Raw genomic sequence first — 24707 nt, forward strand, 5'->3', positions numbered from 1 at the left:
ATCCTACAAGAAATTTGAAACATTAGGTTGAGATTTGAAGTTAAAAAAATTCTAGGGTTTTGTTAAAAAAAAAAAACCCAAAATCGGCCATGGCAGAAGGATAAAGATGTGGAAGATAAAGAAGATGAAGAAAAGGGAGGAATTTCATACCTTGGAGCTTGATTTTTGATGCAAAATTGAGGAAGATTGAGTATTTGGAAGGGTTTTTTTCGAAAGGGGGCAGTAGGGAGAGAGGGAATCGCAGGTATTGAGTGAAGAATGAGTTAGAAAAATCGAGATTTGACCTTAAAATCGTTCAGCCCTGTTTTTGCGTTTACACGGCCCGTGTAAATCAAAGGGGAGGGTTTACACGGCCGTGTAAATCCCTGAATCATAAAAACCGTGTTCAATTGTTTACACGGCCCGTGTACATGCAAGGAATAAGTTTACACGGCCGTGTAAACTTCTGAGAAAGCCAAAAAAAACTTGATTTTTTTTCACTTTTTGAAAATGCAACTCGCTAAACCTCTACTGCCTGAAAAATGATTTTTTAACCCTTTTTTTTAGCATGAAAAACAACTTGGAAGTTTGAAAACAAAGAAAATGAAAATATACTAAATGACAAAAATACCCCCGGGTTGCCTCCCGGTTAGCCGCCCCTTTTTAATGTCGTTGGCTCGACTTGGACCCCAACTATTTGTCAATTTTCATACTTTGGATCCATTACTTCCTCCACCTCTTCATTCTTGACTTGAAATCCTTCATAATAAGGCTTCAAACGGTGACCATTTACCTTAAAAATCTTCCCGGTTTTCTCACTTGTGATTTCTATTGCACCATGCTCAAAAACATTAGTGACAACAAATGGTCCCACCCAACGGGACCTTAATTTACCAGGAATCAATTTAAAACGCGAATGGTAAAGTAGTACCTTTTGACCTTTGTGAAATACCTTGCGTGTAATCATCTTGTCATGGAATGCTCTAGTCTTTTCCTTATAAAGAACCTCATTCTCATACGCTTCATTGCGGATTTCTTCCAATTCTTGTATGTCCAACTTCCTCTTCTTACCCGATTCACTTAAATCCATGTTGAACTGCTTGACTGCCCAATATGCCCTATGTTCCAACTCAACGGGTAATCGACACGGCTTTCCATAAACAATACGATATGGCGACATTCCAATTGGAGTTTTGTATGCAGTGCGGTACGCCCACAAAGCATCATCAAGGCGTGTACTCCAATCTTTCCTTGTTGTATTCATGGTTTTCTCCAAAATGCCCTTGATTTGTCGATTACTCACCTCAGCTTGTCCATTTGTTTGTGGGTGGTATGCTGTGGAAACTTTATGAGTGACACCATATTTCTTCAAAACACTCCCGAGTATACGATTACAAAAATGTGTAGCACGATCACTGATCAAGGCCTTTGGAACACCAAATCTGGAAAAAATGTTAGCCTTCAAGAAATCTATCACAACTTTTGAATCGTTAGTACGGGTAGCCTTTGCTTCCACCCACTTGGAAACATAGTCCACAGCCAAAAGAATATAAATAAAACCCGAAGATGATGGAAAAGGTCCCATAAAATCAATGCCCCAAACATCAAAAATTTCACAAACTAATATGGGGTTTAAGGGCATTTGATTCTTTGAGCTTAAAGAGCCCATTCGTTGACATCTATCACAGCTTGAGCAAAAAACATAAGAGTCATGGAAGATACTTGGCCAGTAAAATCCACTCTCTAAAACTTTTCTTGCAGTCCTTTGAGGACCAAAATGTCCTCCACAAGCATAAGAGTGACAAAATGTTAAGATAGAAGCTACCTCATATTGATCCACACATCGTCTAATCATTTGGTCAGCACAATATTTCCACAAATATGGCTCATCCCAAACATACCTCTTGGCTTCTTTCTTGATCTTGTCTTTTTGCCATCGAGTTAAATCTGGTGGAAATTGATTTGTGACAATGTAGTTCACAATATCGGCATACCACGGGGCAACTTTTGCTGAAAACAGATTTTCATCGGGAAATGCATCATGAATGGGAGTTGAATCTTCGGGAGAAACAATCCTGCTAAGATGATCAGCTACAAGATTTGACTTTCCGCTCTTGTCTTTGATTTCAATGTCAAACTCTTGCAAGAGTAATACCCATCGAATGAGTCTAGGCTTCGAATCTTTCTTTGCAAGTAAATACCTAATAGCTGCATGATCAGAATAAACAATGACTTTAGAACCTAGTAGATATTGACGAAATTTGTCTAAAGCAAAGACAATAGATAACAATTCTTTTTCAGTTGTTGAATAATTGGCTTGTGCACTATCAAGTGTTTTTGAAGCATAATAAATGACATTAGGAACACGGTCTTTTCTTTGCCCTAACACTGCACCAACTGCGTGATTACTGGCATCACACATGATTTCAAAAGGCAAACTCCAATCCGGTGATTGAAGTATTGGTGCTGTGATCAACAACTCTTTCAACTGATCAAAAGCTTGCTTGCACTGTTTAGAAAACTCGAATTCTGCATCTTTTTGTAGGAGCTCACACATGGGATGAGATATCTTGGAAAAATCTTTAATAAACCTTCTATAAAATCCTGCATGACCAAGAAATGAGCGCACCTCACGAACACAAGTGGGATAAGGTAAAGATTTTATGACATCTATTTTTGCTTTGTCCACTTCTAGACCCTTAGAAGACACAATATGACCTAGTATGAGACCTTTGTCAACCATAAAATGACACTTTTCATAATTCAAAACAAGATTGGTTTCAATACATCTTTGCAAAATCTTTTTCAAATTTCCCAAACATTCATGAAAAGAATTACCATAAACGGTGAAGTCATCCATAAAAACTTCAATGATTTCCTCAACAAATTCCGAAAAAATACTTACCATGCACCTTTGAAAAGTGGCTGGAGCATTGCAAAGCCCAAAAGGCATTCGTCTATATGCAAATGTTCCGAAAGGACATGTGAAAGTAGTTTTTTCTTGGTCCTCAGGTGCAACGGGTATTTGATGGAAACCGGAATATCCATCCAAGCAACAATAATGTGTTTTTCCCGCTAACCTTTCCAACATTTGATCAATGAAGGGAAGTGGGAAATGGTCTTTCCGGGTTGAGGAATTGAGCCGTCTATAATCAATGCAAACTCTCCACCCGTTTTGCACACGGGTGGGGACTAATTCACCTTGGTCATTCTTTGTAACGGTAATACCTGTCTTCTTCGGCACGACTTGGACCGGACTTACCCACTTACTATCTGATATAGGGTAAATCATTCCCGCATTCAACAACTTCAAAATCTCTTTTTTCACAACCTCCATCATTGGAGGATTCAGACGCCTTTGAGCTTCTCGGGAAGGCTTGTAATCTTCTTCCATAAGGATTTTATGCATGCAAAGCGAAGGACTTAGCCCTTTGATGTCGGCTATAGTCCACCCAATTGCTTCCTTATATTCCTTCAAGGTGGTGACAAGTTCTTCCTCTTCTTTTGTTGACAACTTGGTGGAAATGATCACTGGTAGAGTTTCCTTATCTCTAAGATATGCATACTTGAGATGCTCGGGTAAAGTTTTTAGCTCCAATTCCGGTGCCTGCACAATAGAGGGAACAAGTTTCTCATTAGACATTGGTATTTTCAGCTTTTGAACATCAAACCTCATTTTCTTCTTCTCATCCATACAAGACACAACCTCCATAATCTCTTTGTCAATTGTAAATTTATTGACAAGTTTTTCCACTCTTTCCTTTTGAAGATTCCTGTCTAAAATAAGAGCTAACACATCAAGATTAGACAGATCAAAACACTCCTCTGTCAATGGTTCAATGACATCCACAAAATTCAAAGATGAAATATCACTTGGATATCTCATAGCGTCATAAATATTGAAATTTATCACCTCCCCATCAAATTCCATGGACAATGTACCATCAAAAACATCAATTTTTGTCCTGGCTGTTTTCAAAAAGGGTCTTCCTAGGAGAATTGAACTCAAATTCGGTGAATCATCATCATCCATATCAAGTACATAAAAATCTGGTGGAAATACTAGTTCATTCACTTGGACTAACACATCTTCTAACACACCTTTGGGATGTACTAAAGATCTATCAGCCAATTGAATGATTACCCCGGTCTTCTTCAATGTGCCAATATTTAATGTTTTAAAGATGGAATATGGCAAAACATTGATAGAAGCTCCAAGGTCTAGCATAGCTCGTGGAACATGAAGATTACCTAATTTGCAAGGAACCGTAAAAACACCCGGATCCTTACATTTTTTAGGTAATCTTTTTTGTAACACTGCAGACACATTTTCCCCTACTTTAACAGTTTCATTCCCTTTCAACTTTTTCTTGGATGTACATAATTCCTTAAGGAATTTTGCATACCTAGGGACTTGTTTGATGGCATCAAGAAGAGGAATATTTACCTCTACCTTCCTGAACATCTCCATGATTTCATTGTCTTCTCTTTCACGCTTTGACTTGCTTAATCTTGAGGGAAACGGAGGAGGAGTGACTTTTACTTCAATAGGAGCTTGCTTGGAAGGGGTTTTTGACTTCTCTTCTTCTTTCTCTAACTCCATCTCTTCTTCTTCTTCAATCATTTTAGGACATTCATATTCTTTACCATTTCTCAAAGTGATGGCACATGCACTATGTTTTGGATTCTTCTCAGTTTGTGCGGGTAGTTTGCCTTGTGACTCCAATTTACTCACAGATGTGGCGAGTTGAGTCATTTGTTGCTCCAAAGTCTTGATGCTCGCTTTGGTCTCATTTTGAAATGTTTGAGTACTTGTGGCTAAACTCTTAACAATGTCTTCCAAAGACATTCCTGATCCGCTTGAACTACTTCCTTGATGCATGTTTTGAGGTTGATATTGAGATTGATGAGGAGGTTGAGTTGGTTGGAAATGTGGTTGATAATTTTGTTGATGGTGCATTTGATTTTGAAATGGGGGTCTTGGTTGATAAGGTGGTGGTCTAGGCTGAAAATTGGTATTAGGTTGGTGCCAATTTGGATTGCTTCTTGGCTGGAAGTTTCCTTGTTGTTGACTTGAAAATCCCATAGCTTGAACTGGCTCTACATCTTCTTGTAACATGGGGCACATATCAGTGGGATGTCCAACTTGTGTACAAATGCCACAAGGTCTGACTATTGGTGGTTGCATGCCCTTATCTTTTGCAAGCATCATTACTACCTTAGTCAACTCAGAAAGTTGACTTTCAATTTTTGGAGTAGAAATTTCTTTCACCCCCCTTGGTGCATCACTATACCACTCTTCTTCTTGGACTGTATGCTTGGACTCTTCTGCCATGTTTTTTATAAGAACTCTGATTTCTGTTGGAGTCTTATCAGCTATAGATCCACCACTTGATGCATTGAGCAATCTCCTATCCCAAGATGACATTCCTTCACAAAAATACTGTAGCAACTGATATTCTGTAATTCCATGTTGTGGACATCTTGAGCACAATTTCTTGAACCGTTCCCAATAAGTATGCAAGGCTTCTCTCTTTTGTTGCTTGATGCCAATTATCTCTCTACGTAAAGCTGAAGCTCTCATTTCGGGAAAATATTTATCCAGAAACATCCTTGCAAGTTCATTCCATGTTGTGACTGACCCCGGTGGTAAGTCATACAACCACTCCTTGGCTGAATCTTGTAAAGCAAAGGGGAATGCCCTTAACTTGATTTGATCTTCTGTGACTTCATGTGGCTTCATACCCACACAAACAACATGAAATTCGTTAAGGAATTTATGTGGGTCTTCATTCTCAAGACCACGGAATGAGGGTAACAAATGGATGAGTACAGACTTGAGTTCAAAGTTGATTGCTGCAGGGTAATTTATGCACAAAGGTTGTTGGGTGACATCTTGAGTAGCCCATTGTCTAAAGGTTTGTTCAGGTAGTGGATGTGGAGGATTTTGATGTCCTCCATGGTTGTCTGCCATGGTAGGAGTAGGTGAAGATGGTGGGGTGATACTTTTGGATGTTGGAGAGGATGTAGTTGATGGATTTGATGAAGAAGCTCTGGATTGTTGTTGTTTCTTTAAAAGTCTGGCTTGCTTCCTTCTCTGTTTAGCAGATTTCTCTATTTCCAAATCAACTGGTAAAGGTGTACCTGTGCGAAAAGATCTTGGCATAAACAATTAGTACTACCGTATCCCCGACAACGGCGCCAATTTGTTTGGGTGTCAAACCAACAAATGATGGGATAAAATAATATTAATATAACTCAAATCACTGCTATTTCTAATACTAAAGATAGTATAGAGTAAGCAGGGTCGGTCCACAGAGATACGAGACTTTTCATCTTACCATATTTTCACACATAATACAATTAATATTGAAATGGGGGTTTGTATTTAAACTTGAATTAAACTTCATAAATAAGAAAGATTGAAAACAATAGCAGCAAAAAGAAGTACATTTCCGATTCTGACTCTTATATATGTATTATGTTGAAAGATGTAATATGATTATAACTCATGTTCAATCTAGGTTAGTAAGTTGGATATTAATAAACTCTAATATCCAAATTGGCAAAGGTATTTTATTCAAAATAAGCTCTTTAAATAAAATTTCATTTATTTGATTCAACCCAAATAAGCTCTTGCATTAAATCATTAAATGACATTAAGTTCTTGCACTAATTACCAACAATGTTTAACATTCCTCTTAAGCTTGGGAATATAAACATTTAATCTTTGATTGCACTAATTTTGATCTAATTACAACCAAGTAAGTGAGTGTTACTAACATCAAATCATAAAACATATACGAATTTGATGATTTGATTAACTAGATTGAATAGAACCCTAGTTCATTGATCAAGTGAAAAAGAGAACTAATCAAACACATGATTAAGATCAAATCAAAGATTACTAGATGTTAAACATAAGTCAAATTCAAGTTACAATCTAACAACACATACTTAACAATTCAGATTCGGAAATGATAATAAAATCAACCACACATATCTAGGTTGGACTACAAATCAAACAAGTTTAAACTTCAAATTGACTTACAAAAAGAAATTAAAGTGTTTTCCAAGTGTTAATCTACTTGCCAAAGCTCTGAAAATCGTCTCTTCTCCTCCCAAAATCCGACCTAACCTCCATAAAAACTGATTGTCTGAATTATAAGAAGACAAAACCACTTTAAAACTGCCGAGACTTTTACACGGCCCGTGTAAACCAAAGGGTTCCATTTACACGGCCGTGTAAACAAGAAAAGTAGAATGCTTAAGTCTTCCAGGTCTTCGAAGTAGAATGTCCTTGCATATACGTTTACACGGCCCGTGTAAATCAAAGGCATAAATTTACACAGCCGTGTAAACTCCTGTGAAACCAAATTCTTCATTTCTTCATTCTCTCTCTTCAAAGCTCCAAAACTTCTACAACTTTGTATCCAACTCTTGATAACTTCCTCCAACAAGATCCAACCTTCATAAGTCCCTAAAATATTCTAAAAGCGTGTGAATGGAATTGCATCATGAAAAATCCCTAAATTATACAAAATGCATGAGTCTAAACCTAAATGTAATGCACTTTTATGAACTAAAACTATAAAAAATTAATGCATGAAATGCACCTAACAAGCGCTATATTTTAGTCTACAATTTTTACAACTATTCACAAGCGTTATTATTTTATAAGTGTCAAACAATACTTTTCAGCCACTATGTACGGACAGGGACCAGAAATGAAACACCAGAGGGCAGGACCATTTTGGCATGATAGTTGTACTAAAATCGAACAACCCTATGCGACCCTTTCAGCTAGATTCTCTGTACCGCGAGTAGTTAAAAGATATTATCGTAACACTATATATATATATATATATATATATATATATATATATATATATATATATATATCATATTTTATATTATATATTGTTTATACATTCATAATAATGATAATAAACTTATACATAAGCTATACTTAAAGTAGGGTAAGCATAACTCACTTACCAGGAGATTAGGCTAGGAACCGGGCTCTGCAGGGGAAGAAATTCCAAGATGAAAGCTCTTATTTTAGGACCCTTCGGGCACTCCCGGGATTTCCTCTATCACCTAGAGGTTACTAGGGATTTGGAAGGGTTTTGGCAGGCTTATAGAGAAGTTAGAGAGAGAGAAAGAGAGACAGAGAGAGAATGGGTTTTTGGTGTGAGAAATGAAGGCACGCTCGCATGCTATTTATAGGCTGAATTTTGGATCAACTCTTCAAGTTTGAGCCTCCAAATTGTCGATTTGGTGCCACATGTCACCCTCTGGTGGCAAGGCTTGGGGAGAAAGCAATGGTCCAGATTAAGCCACGTCACCGTTTTCGCAGCATCACCCTTCCGACTTCTAAATTAAGTAGCTTTCGCATACGAGCTCCGTTTTTGACGTTCTTTATATCCACACATAGGTATTGACAAGGTATGAAACTTACCTTTTGACTCCATTCACTAGTTCTCTACTGATTTTGAATTTAATAGTATGAGAAGATTACACTATTTAACGACCGTGTAAAATTCATAACTTCTACATGTGGACTTTGTTTTCGACTGTCTTTTATCATTGTGCTCTATTAATGAGATCTTCAATTCTCATTTAGGTTGTGTCGGCTAAAATTCGACACAGTGCCATTGTGCTCTATCATTGTAAAATTCATAACTTCTACATAACACGGTGTCGTTCCGGTTTAGCCGTAAAACTTCGATTGGTCATAAATCGTTCGTTGTAACTTGGATTTCGACGTTCTTTATATCTACGAAATATTTGTCACGACCACTATAATTTTCTTCATATATATTGGTTTTATTTATTATTTTATTTTTGATGCTTATTTTCATTCTAAATTTATTATACCTTATAAATGAGTATAATGCACATAAAATCACATAATTCACATAATATTCAAGTAATTCCTCTTTATTACTTCAAAGTAGGTTACAATTTTTGACCATAACTATTACATCTTTATACTAATTTTTAGCATGGAAACACGGGTGTTACAGTTTGGTTACATATTGAAAGTTGAGGAATGAATGATCTAGAACCTCATAAGATCAGGTGGACGAAAACTTCTAGAGAAGGCCTAGAATTTTGGTCTAAAGCCCTTGGATAAGGTGATTGGGGTGTTTTGTCACCAAACAAAGGAATCTAGGTCTTATTCTTTAAATGCTTTCTTTACCCCCATGATTGCTCAACTATATAAAGACCTCTCTAGCCATATATTTCCTCCATCCCTTCCCTCTAGAATCCTATGATGAAATATTTCCTACCCTCTCCTTTCTTTGTAGTTTTACTCTTGCTAGCTTGGGTGTGATTCCATTAGAGGCACAACACTTCTGGTGTTTGCTTCCAAAAGTTTAACAATGAAGAAATCTGGTTGTTTACTATAACAACTAAAAGGTATGTAACCCTATAGCTTTTCTTATATTTGTTGAAAATTACCTAGGGTTTCTAGGGTACTTATATTGATGTTCTTAGTTATAGGTTTAATAGAGAAAACATAGGTCATGTTTTAGGTTGCATGCACACTTAAGAGTTTTAAGCTTGTTTTGTTATGCCTAAGACCCATTAGTTGTATCAAACAGGCTTGTTTTCAATTGAATTTTCTATAATTGTCGAATTTGAACAAATTAGGGTTTATGGAAATTAAACCCTAAAAGGCTTAAATTTTCAAAATTAGGGTTAAGGTTTTTTAAACCCTAACCTTCATAAGTTTTGAAATTAGGGTTAGGGTTTTGAAACCCTAACTTTCCTCCCCAAGCAAATCTCAAAAATTGATACGCTATTAGGGTCTTTTGAAGATTTGGTAATAACCATTTTCTTCCCTAAAAAGAGATAATTAAAATGAGATAAATTCTATACCCTATATATTTGAGAATTTATAGGGTAAGGATTAGGATTAAATTATTTGATTAATTTAATTAGATAATCCATATTTGATTTAATACATTTAATTAAATGTAAATTATTAGACAAATAATAAATCAATTGGTTTATTTTTGAATTTATATTAATTTTTTAATAATTGTGAAAATTTAAATGGAATAAACCTTATATTTGGAAAATTTTAAAATACACCTTATACTATATGTAAAGTTACAAGTTTAATAATTACTATATGTATAAGACTAAGTCAGTCTAACAGCTAGTACGCCTAATTAATGAAGCTAGTCTATAAAGGAATACAAGGAAACTACCTATAAAATGGTAATTGAATAGGTGTCTGCTCTTACCCACCGCTTCCTTCATTAGTTGAGGGTCTTTAGCCAAATAGGTTTGATAAGACAATTAATTGTCATTAAAAGTATAATGGTATTAAAAGTACTAGAACATTTTTTTATTAAAATCCCAAATCTAGTTACTTTAGGAACAATGTGAATTTATATGCTAACCCATGAAATTGCACATTACACTTTATAAGTCATTAGTGGAGTGTGCATGGTTAATCGACACACTAATAGGGACTAATAAAGAGTTGTAATGGGTATCTCATAAATTATGATTGTTGGTGGAGCGTGTGTGGTTTACCAGCACATCAATTGAGATGATAAATGACAATGAGGTTACCAAGCACATTTGCATGGTTATTCACATCTTATTTGTGATCCTCGGTATCTCAGTCACAAATAAAATAGCATAATTTAAGATTAAACAAGACATTGAATAGTTCAATGAATATTAAAAGATCTAGTAATTTCATCAAAACTTAATTCCCTTTTAAAATTTCATTTTGTGGAATTGGTAAATCATCATTTACCTACCTTTATAAAATTTATAATTAAATTATGGCATCCATTTTCTAAGTTGTGAACTATATAGTTGGATTCTGGCCTTAATATTTCATTTTTGGGTTGGTATATTAAGGATTATTCTTATATAACTAAAACTAACTTCCTTTTATATATGTCTACTCCAAATGATGCTTCTGGTTCCTCCTCCTCCAATAAAAACATCTCATTGTTGAACATCTGCTCAAAGGTGACATTGGAGGGCACTAGTTACAACGACTGGATGCATAACATCAAAATTACCCTTCATTTCTAGGACAAGGAATATGTACTTAAGAAAGAACTAACTAAGATTGATGAATAAAAGGCCACTCTTGAAGAATAATCCACCTACAAGAGGCGCTACAGTGATGCAACAAATGTTGCTTACATCATGATTGCCACGATGACCCTTGAGTTGCAAAGATTTTATGAGGACTACTCCCCTAATGAGATGAACAATGACCCTATGGAGAAGTACCATAAGCAAGCCCCTTAAGAAAAATATGAGGTGGTAAAGTCCCTCTTGGCATGTAAAATGAAAAAGGGAGAATATGTCTATGGCTACGTACAAAGAATGCAATATTACATGAAGCGCTTGTTAGGCTTAATGTGCACTTTGAAGAGGAGTTGCCTATTAGCATAGTATTGAAATCCTTACCAAGTTATTATGATAAGTTCATATTGACTTATCATTTGAACAATAGCGAGACCACCTTGTCTTAGTTGCACACCCTATTATAGACAATTGAAGCATGTATCAAGGGAAAATGTATTGCCTCCACTCTTGCTAGTGCTCCTGTTCTGGCCATAGGTCATGGAAAGGGTAAAAAGAGAAAAGGTCCTCTCAAGCAAAACTAGAATGGAAAGTCTCATGCATGGTCATCCAGTAGTGGCTCTAAAGGAAAGTCCAGTTCTTATCACCCATCCTCTTATGATCCTAAAGAGGCTATCTGCTTTTACTGCAATGAAAAGGGGTTGGAAACAAAGTTGCGCAAAATATCTACAAGATATCAAAGATAGCAAAGTCAATCCAACTTCTACAGGTATACACATTATTTCATCTAATAAATCAGTATCTTCTCGTTCTTGGGTCCTTGATACAATATGTGGATTTCTCCATTGTGTGTCATAAAATGCTCAGACGACACGCAAATGCGTGTCAAGGAAGGCCCTATCATAACGAAAGACGACATGCTTTTACGTGTCATCTATTTACGATATGCATTTACAACGCTCATTTATGACACGCAATGCGTATCAATGAAGGCCCTGTCATAAAGGTAGACGACATGCATTTGCGTGTCATAAAGTTACGACGCGCGTTTAGGACACGCATTGCGTATCATTAAAGCCCATGTCATCAATGAGGATGACACACATTTGCGTGTCATAAACTTCAAAAAACATTTATGATATACATTTACGATGCGTCTTTACGATACTCATTTACGCATAATACAAAAATGTGGAAACAAATATATACCAAAACAATCAATTTCATCCAATAACCTCATGTCAAAAAACTATGATACATTGGTATTAAGGGGATCTAATTGTACATTGTTATTAACAAGTTTTCCCTAACTATATAACCTAATACTACACTGCTATTAAGCAACACCTCGTTGTTTCTACTTCTTATTGTTATGCTTTTGTTCCTACATGATACTTGTTTTCGTCAACACAAGCAAGTGTGGTCAGTGAAATTGTATACCACTCTGATGGTGCATCCCTTCATAGCAGGATTGGTCACTCCAATCCATTTCCATTGAGAACATTCCACCAATAATCAGAATCAGAATAACATAAACAATCAGAAAAGGTAAGATGAAAAACAAAATCGAATATATAGTTATGTCAGATTCAAAAAAACAATTACCCTAGCTGCATTTGTTCTATTTGTTGCCCCATTCCAATCAACTTCCCTAGTTGCATGTGCTTTCAAACTCCATGTAATTGTCCTAGCACAACCGAAAAAACAAACATGACTATCAAAGATATAGTTATGTCAATTTTAGAAGAAAAAAAATACCTACCCGACCATTTATAGAGTCTATATCTATTCGTAGTCATCTGGTATTTCAGCAAACATGTATTAACTTTGAGGATGAAAACATTAAAGTGGAAGGGTCACATGTCAGATTAGTAATGATGATCTTTTCATGTCGACATTTGTATTCATGGTGGAATATAAAATATATATTTTTTCCTTTTTAAAGAAATTTCATAGTTAGCTCCATAACCTTTGGATGCCTCAACACTTAAAACACTGTAAAGGTGGTTAATACTTTAACAAAAGATAAACAGAATAAGATTCTCTATTATGCATCATGCTAGGCTGTAGTTCACCCGCATTGTAGTTTTAAACATCAAGTTTGCGAATCACTTTCGCAGCACATTAGATGTGCTTTTTCCTTGAAATTATGTTGCTACTTCAGATACTATAGAAAGGAAATGTGATTTGTACATAAGAGAGAGAGAGAGAGAGAGAGAAAGAAACAAGATATGAATAAAATAGTTACTTACACATAACTGCAATGGATTCCTCCCCTGATGGATTGCCAGCCGAACATGAACTTGATCAGTGATCAGTCTATAAATTACAAAAAATAGAAACTGTATAAGGATGAATAAGCTATAAGGTAATTTGATTTAAAAAGATCCAGAGAGAGAGAGAGAGAGAGAGAGAGAGACCATTCATGAAATTTGGATTTCTTGCTTTCCCAATTAAAGAAATCAAACCAGCTTTAATGCATATATATGCTTTGTATATTCTTGTGTAATCGATTATCAATGCATTTCTGATGACAGTGTCCAAACAGTCAGATGGGGAATACCCTGAACTTTGTCCCATTCAATCTCTTATCACTTTTCCATCACCAATCACACACTTGTCGCCATAAATTGCAAAATCTTTTTCAACTTCAGCAAATAATTCTGTGTCACCAAGACGAATTTTGTGTCCAACTGTAGGGCCATACATATTAGCATATTCCTTATGTGACATTTTGTAAGCTAGTGACACAGTTGATTCCATTACTGTTTTGACATTGGAATTAGTGACATGGCTGTCTACGATTGCATTACCTCCTTTAATTACTTGCATGCCACCAATTTTTACAAGAGTGACAGATTTTGCATCCCCTGGATGGAAAAGTAAACTTAAGTTCATATATGTATTTTTTAATTTAAATAAAATATAGTGCGTTGAAGATAAGCATCTGACCTCAAATCTAGTAGTCGCGACTGCAGATTTTAAAGTACTCCAAATGAACCTTAATTGAGAAATCTTGCCCTTGTATCCTCAATTGATATATTTCCACCTGTTTCTGTCATTCCATATCCCTACTGAAATACCAAACAGATTTTATATGTGTATTTGAAATGGAGATAGTATTTGAATTTTGGATAACTTACATGTAACATCTTTGCTTGAGGAAATGTTTTGGAGCATTCATCCATGGTGTCCTTGCTTAAAGATGTTGCACCGGTCCTAATCTCCTGCAACGATGAGGTGTTGTACCTTCTGACAACTGCCAGTTGTTTCACCAGCGCCACCACAACAGGAAGTGCAGTGTAAAGGTGTGTTACCTTGTACCTCTGCATTTCATCCAGATTAATCTCCACCTAAAACCTCGCTATCACAATTGTGGTGTTCCCTCTCTGTAACTGTACATAGGTGAAGGTGATCAATCCCATGATGTGGAACAATGGGACCACACATAGAAACATGCTTCTCCCTTCCTTGAAGAATTCCTGATGGGATGTAACCATTAACTCTGTCGCAATTATGCTCCGGTGAGTCAACACCATTCCTTTGCTCAATACGGTTGTACTAAAAGAATAAAGTATCGCGGCGACATCGGATTGAGAAACGGAGGAAGACAGAATGGCATGGTTACGCGATTTACCTATCAAATCTGAGAAGTTTCCCAAATCAATTATCGGCAGATCGAAGCCGTTGATCTTAGAGAACAGTTGGTCAACCGTGATAATCAGCTTAGGTTCTCTATTGCTGATTTGGTGGGAGAGTACTTTAATGGTGTATAGGGGATCAGCGGTGGTGGCGATGGCGTCAATGGATGTAACAGCGAGAAAGGTTACAAGGAAGAGGATCGAGTTCAGAGAGAAGATCAGAATGACATCGCCTTTGGAGACATTGTAAGTGTAGTGTAGTGTTTGTGTAAAATCATAGATTTTTCGTTTGAGCTAGGAGAAAGTGATGATTTGATGGGAGTTAGGGTCGATTAAGGCAGGGCGATCGGAATTAGATAGATTTAAGTGATGGCAATAGGTGAAGATAATGATTGAGTGTTATTACGATTTAAGTGAGATATACAAAGCCATGGGAGATTTCTATGAAATTGCAGGTTAGCTTTGAGGTTAGAGAGAGAGAAAGGAAGACGAAGACCCTAGGTTCTTTCTTGCTAATCGGAAACGGAGGGGGTTTTAATTTTTCACATAGGCGGGTTTTAGTTTTTGGGGATTTCATTTCCCGCTCAAAATGCATGTTTCATTATAAAAGATAAAGCGACACACTTATATGACACACATTTTACGATAGGCGTCCTCCATATTTCTTTTTTTCTTTACTGACACTAATTTCAGGGCACGCACAAATGTTTGTCCTCTATCCATCAAATTTTAGAAGAGATCACATTATTTTTAGGACGCACGCTTTTGCATATCGTAAATCACTAGGTATCATTGTTTACATGTGATTAAAGGGTTGTTTCTAGTAGTGCACATTTGTTCAGATTTGCAGGGGCTAAGAAGAAGTGGGGAGGTAGATAAAGGTAGCATGAACTAGATCATAGGGAGTAGGCGATCTTCACCTACTACCAAGATTGAAGGTTATAGTCTAGTGCTTAGTAATGATGTTAGTTTAGATTTAATAAATTATTGCTACTTATCATAAATGACAAGAAACATTATCTCTTTTCATGCATTGTTCAGACAAGGGTTTAAATATTCATTTAACGATTTGAATGGTTCTCTTTCTACATATAAAAATGGTGTTTTTTTTATTTTTAAGCTTTACCTTGTGATGGTGTGTATAAAATAGTGACATGTTTAGACATTTTAAGTAATAGTGTATTTCAAATTGATTCATCTAATGGTATAGACAAAGCATGCTTATGGCATTGTGGTCATGGACACATCAACAAGAAACGCATCGCCCTACTCCAAAAGGATGGATTGTTGGAATGATTTGACCTAAGTTAGATGATGCATGCAAATTATGTCTTTGGGTAAGATGAAAAAATTGCCCAATTCCAAAAGGATGGATTGTAGGAATCATTTGAGCTAAGGTAAGATAATGCTTACATATCTTGTCTTTTGGGTAAGATGAAAAAAATCACCTTTTACTGGATCTTGTGAAAGCTGTGAAGGTTTGTTGGACCTCATACACACAGATGTATGTTGACCCTTCAGATCATCTACAAGGGATGCTAATCGATTCTATGTGACTTTCACTGATGATTATAGCAGATCGGTTGTATCTACTTAATCAAGTATGACATCCCCATTTTCACGGCCAGAATAGACCGATTTTGTTAGGCTTTATAAAAATCAGTGTATCTCTTTCAATAAAAACGTTGCGGAATTTGTTCCCAAAAAACATGATAATTTCATTATCATAGCATTACCGAAGAAATGTATTTTTATTCCTTATAAAATATTTGGGATGTCATCATCAATACAGAAACATAAGCATAAACAGAACTTACATTCATTTACACTAATGATCTATATCTCCTTAATCTCTCGGTGTAATGTAACTTCACATCGTCACCTGTGATACAAGAAACTGAGTAGGTCAGGTTGGGAAAATTGGTGAGTACATAGGGTTTTCAACCCACAATAATATAATTATTATGTTTAATCATCAAACAATTAACCCAATTACCCATCCCCATTCTCTTCTTTATTCCTAAGTACCTTCTCTAAGGATTTATCCTAAGGGTCGTCTCCTACATCATATTTACCTCTCACCTCCTTACATTGTATTTCCTTATTTGTTTGTTCCTAAGGACACTCCTTAAGGATCATCGCCGCATAGACAATATTGATTCAAGGATTACTCCCTCAATACGTGCCCAACAAGGGTTAGGGTATCATCGGATGAATACGTAGTTACAACATCGCCTGAACTCGTAATTCATCACCTACAGGTTATGAGCCTGCTGGTGTTTCCACGGGGTTGTCTATAATTGTCACACCCCGCTAAAGCGGAAACGCAAGCTATGACAACGATAACGGTTTCATTGCAAAAGGCAAAGATACATCACCATAGCAATATTTAAAAGTTTACAACCCATAGCTTAAAAAGAAACAGAGTACAAGTTTTTCCAAAACAACATTGTTCAAAATATAACTTCATAATAGCTTCAACACGATGCAGCATGCTCTATGATGATGAATCTTTACATCCACTTACTAATTATTTCCTGAAAAAGCATGTAAAACGAGCATCAACTATGAAAATAGTTGGTTAGTTCACAAGTTTATAAAATCGAGGGTACAATAATGCTTTTCGTAAATACAAGTACATTGCTTCAATGATAAACAAGTGGATTGATATTAATGAATACAAGTTTATTGCTATAACGAGAACGAGTTTGTATGTGTATGAGTAAATAATGAGTCTCAACCAAACCTATGACTGAAGCCCTATCGAGATCTATGCTTATCGTTCCATAGATGAATATGGTATCATGCACTCCAGCGATTCGGGCGAGTGAGGAGTTGTCAATTTCTAATAGCGCTATCCATAATGACCATTGGCTCAAAGAGTTAATGGTTAGAGATAAGGGAACGGCCTTAGTACGATAAGTTCTCATGTTCCGTGTCGCATAGACATACATAAAGAAACATAGCAATACAATAGCAATAATGTTTGATAATAATCAATTTACATACAACACGCAAACAGTAGTTTTTCTGGACATGCTTTTCCACTCCAAAACATAAAAACTGAAAATAGGGGATTGCGTGAATACTCACGATGTTTCGTGTAGGCACAAGCGGTACTTCGGGATGCACCAATGTCTTACTACCGGGATCCGACGACATCAACACACACACTAGTGAGTTTCCATGTCGATATCTAATGCTAATATACTAAACTCTACATATAGGGAAATGCCAATTTATGTTTTAGTATTGGATTTTATATCAATTGGTTACACTTTTTCTGAAATATTGAAATTTTACAAGTCGTGCGATTAATTACAACCTTGGAAGGTTAATTTTCCAAATTTTAAGTCTCTATAACAACATAAATTCATGAAAAATAGCATTTGAGGGATAAAAATTCTCAAACTTTTTATTTAACTGTTATTACACAATACTAAGCTGGGAAAAATATAAAAATTGATTTCCAAGATGTTTAATTATATTTTATGATTTATGGGCATTTATTCCAATAAAAATTAAAATAAATAGAAAACTGTTTCCAAAATTACCCAAACTTTTTTATTTAATTGTTATTATAAATAACTAGGATGGGAAAAATATAAAAGATATTTTTCAGTGGGTATTTCTATTTTTGCTTGTTTTATTCCTTTAAATAATCATTAATTAAAGAAATAATATTAAACAGTTAAAATAAATCACCATAAATTTTTTTAACATCATTTACAATATAAATTACCTGGAAAAAATATCAAAAGTGGTTTTCATAATGTATAAACTGTTTTGGGTATTTATGTGTATTTAAGTGCATTTTAATGCAATTAACTTTAGAAAATAAGAGAAAAATAGTTTACAGTAGAGAAAAATCCTCAAAATGTTTAAGTAACCTCCTACTATAAAATATGATATCCTGGTAAATTGTCATGAATTTTGGATAATCAGAACTATTTTTCCCATTTTTAGACCATTATAATTACCAAAAATTGGGAAAAATAGTAAGACATGATGAAAAATCTTGAAATTATTTTTTGGAGTTAGCCATCAAAGGTAAGGTATGCGAAAATTGTTAGATACATTTTTCACATCCTCTAAAGTGGTTTTGTAATTTATCGTGTCCTAAACAAAAGCAAATTAGAAATCATATTAAACAGTAACAAAAAAATTTGAAATTTGGTGAGGGGTCATTATTCCCTATAAGGATCATCCATGAATTTAGTTGGGATTTATTGACCTCTAGAAGTATTTGATATGATTTATGCCCTTGGTTTTAGCAATAATTCTAATAAATAAAAGGAATAACAAAAGATCTTGAAATTTTCCAGATTATCTCATGCATGCAAGGGCTTTCAAAAGGAAAAATGTTAAAAATGTATTCAGAAGAGAAATGAGGGTAACGATTCCAAACAATTTAAGAAAAGTTGCATTCAATAATGCATGAAGTGTAGATGTGGCTGAAGTTCATGAATTTGTGTAGCCCATTCAGTGAGGTTTTAAGCCACGAAATTTCAACCATCATTCGCTAGATATGTTAAGTTTCTAAGGTATTTTTCCTCAGATTTATGGTTGGGTTTAAGGCCATTGATTATGCAAGACAAAAATAGTGATCACAGAAAAAGAGCTGTATGCGCAACCATATTGTAAAAATTTCCAAAAATCGGATATTTAATATTTTACAGTAAGACCAGTTGGGTTTGAAGGTTAACTCGTGGAACTAACCAATACAAAAATAATATCATGATTTGGTTAAGAAATGACTAAGTTAGGCCATTCAAAGTCGAACAAAGTAATCTGGCAGATTGCATGTTTGCTTGTGTGCATTATTAGGGTATTTCAACAAGAACATCATGCATGTCTTTGGTAAGGTCTGAGTTCTAGCACATGCATGGAATGAATGAGCATCCAAGATGTACTAGAAATGGTTTAAATGCTTTTGGTCATGCATGAACACAAAAGAAATGGAGAAGAACATGAAGTATTAGGTTTTGATGTCACATGATCATATGTGCATCTTTTTCACTCCTTGCATGGGTTTGATCCCAGATTTTCACCATCTCTAACACATGCATTGTGTTATGGTGAGAATCTACAAACCACAAGGGATAATATAAAGATTTCTAGCCATGGAATGGCATAGAATCCGAAAATAAGAGAAAACTAAGAAAGAAAAGAAGTAAAATCTTGTAACTATGGAAGAAGATGATGTTGTTTACCTTTGTTATGATCTTGAGGGAAGTAAGAACACTTCAAGGGCTTCACAATCTCGAAATTTTTCAGAGGAATGAGAGGATTTTCGTGAGTTTAGAGAGAGGGAAGAAGAGAGTGAAGTGTGTGAAGAGTGGAGTGTAAGAGAGTGAAGAAAGAAGAGGTGGAGTGAGGGTTTTGACTTAATGATTGTGTTTTAGGAAGAGAGAGTGTATGGGGAAGGGAGATGGTCGGTTCTTACATGCATTTAGGCCTCCTCTCTCCAAAATTTTAAACTTTATAAACTTCACCTCCATCATTTATATAAAAACATTCATTTTTTTATAAAAATGCTTATTAAGTAATTTTAGTTATTTAAAAATCTTGTTTTCAACAAATAAATTATGATTAATACTTGGTAATTTAATTTGTATTTCATTGACTATAATTCATAATTTGATTACTAACAATTTGATATTAGGAAGTTTATAGCCAAATTTTATAAGGTTTTTAAGCTTTATAATTTATAACTTTGGATTTTTGGCTCTTTAGGGTTTTTGGAATATTGTTTGATATTCAACAATATGTTGAAGTATAATTAGAATGTTTTAATTTATTTTTAGGGTTTTATACCCTATTTCAATTATAACAAAGCTTGAAGCTTTATTCTAATTATAGTATTGGCATTTCCTATTGTAGCTAAGCAACTTACTAGAATTGTAAGTATCAAGTATATTAGTCCTAGACCTTAGTTAGATCCTAGTTTATGCAAGATTTTTGACCTAATTTATACTACTAGGTCATGGCATGTTGTGCATGAATGGTTTTTATAAAGATACATGAGTCCGAGAATGACCTGAATTGGCAGTTGTCACAGTATGCCCCACTTAAAAAGAATTTCGTCCCGAAATTCATTCTATGTCATCGTTTGTCATCGCAAGGGAAAAGTTGTGGATACTTTTCCTTTATGAAGTCCTCGCGCTCCCAGGTGTACTCCGGCCCACGTTTTGAGTTCCATCGAACTTTCACAATCGGGATCTTACTCTGCTTAAGTTGTTTTACCTCCCTGTTAAGGATTTCTATCGGTTCCTCAACGAAGTTCAGCTTATCATTGATCCTAATTTCCTTCAGGGGTACTATCAATGCTTCGTCAGCTAGACATTTCTTAACGTTGGAGACGTGGAATGTGTCATGAATGGCGCTTAACTCTTGGGGCAATTGAATTTTATACGCTACCGGACCAATCCTTTCAAGGATTTCAAAGGGTCCAACATATCTCGGGCTTAGTTTTCCTTTCTTACCAAATCGTACAAGCCCTTTCCAAGGCGACACTTTTAAAAGTACCTTGTCTCTTACTTGGAATTCTGATGGCTTACGACGATTATCCGCATAACTTTTCTGACGCTCTCTAGCAGCTTTAAGCCTATCCTTGAAGATAGCAATCTTGTCAGATGTTTCCTGGATAAGTTCGAGTGTAGTCAACTGTCTGTCTCCGATTTCTGTCCAACATAAGGGCAAACGACACTTACGTCCATACAATGCTTCATATGGAGCACATTGGATACTCGTGTGGTAACTGTTATTGTAGGAAAACTCAATTAGAGGCACATGAGTATCCCAATTTCCTTTGAACTCAATGACACACGCTCGTAGCATGTCTTCCAATGTTTGTATTGTTCTCTCCGTCTGCCCATCTATTTGAGGGTGGTAAGCTGTGCTCAAATCTATCTTGGTTCCTAGTGCCCTCTGTAACATCCACCAAAATCGAGATGTAAAACGACTATCTATCAGAAATGATAGATAAGGGTACACCATGCAGAGAAACAATTTTGTCGATGTAGATTTGGGCCAATTTTTCCATCTTGAAATCTTCTCAAATGGGGAGAAAGTGAGCAGATTTCATCAGTCGATCCATTATGACCCAAATTGAGTCATGACCTTTAGCACTTCTAGGGAGTTTGCTAACGAAATCCATAGATATTTGCTCCCATTTCCATTGGGGAATTTCAGGTTGTTGCAACAAACCGGATGGTTTTTGATGTTCAGCTTTGACTATTGAGCATGTCAAACACTTCCCAACATACAAGGCAATATCCTTTTTCATTCCAGACCACCAATAGTACTCTTTAAGATCCTTGTACATCTTATCCGCTCCAGGGTGGATTGAGTATTTAGATCGATGAGACTCCTCTTGTACCATGTCTCTCAGGTTGTTAACCCTTGGAATCCAGACCCTATCCTTAAAATAACGAACCCCATCAGGTTTGGTTTCAAATCTTTCTTCCAAGCCATGTAAAGTCTCGCCTGGAAGATTTTCCTTGCATAACGCTTTCTCCTGGGCATCAATGATTTGAGATTTCAAGGTTTTCTGAATTACCATTCCCAAAGCTCTCACACGGGAAGGTTTCACTCTTTCTTTCCTACTAAGAGCGTCGGCTACTACGTTAGCCTTTCCTGGGTGATATCGTATCTCACAATCATAATCACTAAACAACTCTACCCATCTTCTCTGCCGCATGTTTAAAATTTTCTGATCTAGGATATGCTGAAGGCTTTTGTGATCGGTATAAATGGTGCACTTGGTTCCGTACAAATAATGCCTCCATATCTTAAGGGCGAAAACTATTGCTCCAAGTTCTAGATCATGGGTGGTATAATTTTTCTCATGCGGTTTGAGTTGTTTGGAAGCATACGCAATGACCTTATCTTTTTGCATTAACACACATCCTAACCCTTGATGAGACGCATCACAATACACCACAAAGTTTTCTGATCCTTCTGGTAAAGCCAGAATTGGTGCATTGCACAGCTTGTTTTTCAGTATTTGAAACGCCTCTTTGTGTTTCTCTTCCCAGAGAAATTTTCTATCCTTTTGGGTCAAAGATGTTAATGGTTGAGCAATCCTAGAGAAATTCTCAATGAAGCGTCTGTAGTACCCAACTAATCCTAGGAACTGTCGTATTTCTGTCGGGGTTTTGGGGGCCTCCCATTTCTTTATTGCCTCTATCTTAGCTGGATCTACATGGATTCCTCTTTCGCCGATCATATGACCAAGAAAATGTACTTCCCGAATCCAAAATTCACACTTAGTGAATTTGGCATACAATTTTTGCTCCTTCAACAGCTCCAACACTAGCTTTAGATGTCTATTGTGATCTTCTTTGGTCCGCGAGTAAACAAGTATGTCATCGATAAATACAATTACAAACTTGTCTAGGTATGGTCTACATACCCTATTCATCAAATCCATGAAAACAGCGGGTGTGTTCGTTAGTCCAAAAGGCATGACTAAGAACTCATATTGTCCATAACGGGTTCTAAATGCTGTTTTGTGAATCTCCTCTTCGTGAATTGTTAGCTGATGATGCCCTGACCGAAGGTCGATTTTTGAGAAGTAGGAAGCGCCCTGCAACTGATCGAACAATTCATCTATTCTAGGGAGGGGATATCGATTCTTGATTGTCAACTTGTTCAGTTCTCTGTAATCAATGCACATTCGGAACGAACCATCTTTCTTTTTGACGAATAACACTGGGGCTCCCCAAGGTGAAGAACTTGGTCGAATAAACCCTTTGTCTAGAAGTTCTTGAAGTTGTCCGGATAGTTCTTGCATCTCGGATGGTGCAAGGCGATATGGTGCTTTTGCTACCGGTGTCGCTCCGGGAATTAAGTCTATCCGAAATTCGACCTGTCTATAAGGGGGTAAACCGGGCAATTCCTCCGGAAATACTTCGGGATAGTTTTGAACCATCGGAATGTCCTTGAGTTGCTTAGCTTCTGGTTCTCTTTCTAGCACGTGGGCCATGAATGCAATACAATTCTTCTTCAGGTACTTGTGAATCTTCATGCTTGATACTATGTTTAAACTTCTTCCTGGCTTCTCACCGTGTATGATAAGGGGTTCTCCATTAGGGAGAGGTACTCTAATGACTTTCTTGCAACAACCAATGTCCGCTCTATTTTTGGATAACCAATCCATCCCTACTATCACATCAAAACTACCTAGCTCTATAGGAAATTAGGTCAATGCTAAAGAGTTTATCAGCTAAATTTAGAGTACAACCAGGAATTATATCACTAGCCCTAATTTCATACCCATCAGCAAGTTCAATAGCATAATCATTCCTCATCTTTACCGATTTCAAGCCAATTAACTGTCTAAATGCTAAAGAAACCAAACTCCTATCTGCTCCCGCATCGAATATTACTGATGCAAAATGGTTGTTCAGGAGAAACATACCTGTTATCACTTCAGGGTTCTAACGAGCTTCTTCTGCACCAATCACAAAGGCTACACCTCTTAGCCGTCCAACTTGATTTCCTTGAAAGTTTTGCCTGGCTTGGCCTTGTCCATTGTTACCAGGTCCATTGTTCAGTTTGGGACATGCTCTACGGAGACGATCAGTACTCCCGCACTCGTAACATGCCCTTTTTCCCTCCTTATTCACCTTACAATACTTCGAGTAATGGTCTGTTTGCTTACAGTTTTGGCACACTGGGCAAGCTCCCTTGTGATGGAAGCTACACTTATTGCACTTTGGAAGCGACCCTGAGTACTGCTTTCGCTCCTGCACTTCCCGTTCTTGAGTTTTCACTGGTTCTTGCTCCTGGGCTCTTACCATAAAGTTTCTTGAGACTTTCTGCTTCCTCCCTGACTCGCCTCCCTGCTTCTTCTCTCCCTGATCGGCTGGCTTCCTCTTGCTACTAGAGCTTTCCTTTGTTGATGCTCCCATCCTTATCACATCATTGGTTAGTCGATTTGCAAGACTTACTGCACTCTGAATGGTAGTTGGGTTTGCTGAGGTAACCATTCCCTGAATCTCTGGTGCCAGA

At 36.3% G+C, this 24707-nt stretch overlaps 1 protein-coding gene across 1 annotated transcript; it reads right to left on the reverse strand.

Annotated features, from left to right (window-relative positions):
• Window positions 1-679: 679 nt before the first annotated feature.
• Window positions 680-6145, reverse strand: LOC145010326 (uncharacterized). The gene is made up of 5 exons (XM_078968881.1): window positions 4627-6145; window positions 4296-4572; window positions 2767-3734; window positions 1803-2667; window positions 680-1667 (listed from the first exon to the last, which is right to left on the reverse strand). Exons 1-5 carry the CDS (start codon window positions 6143-6145, stop codon window positions 680-682), a joined length of 4617 nt encoding a protein of 1538 aa, XP_078825007.1.
• Between the last annotated feature and the right edge of the window lie 18562 nt (window positions 6146-24707).

The sequence above is a fragment of the Lactuca saligna genome, chromosome 8 (assembly GCF_052625555.1).
Source record: "Lactuca saligna cultivar CGN05327 chromosome 8, ASM5262555v1, whole genome shotgun sequence".
In the NCBI taxonomy this organism is placed as follows: domain Eukaryota; kingdom Viridiplantae; phylum Streptophyta; class Magnoliopsida; order Asterales; family Asteraceae; genus Lactuca; species Lactuca saligna.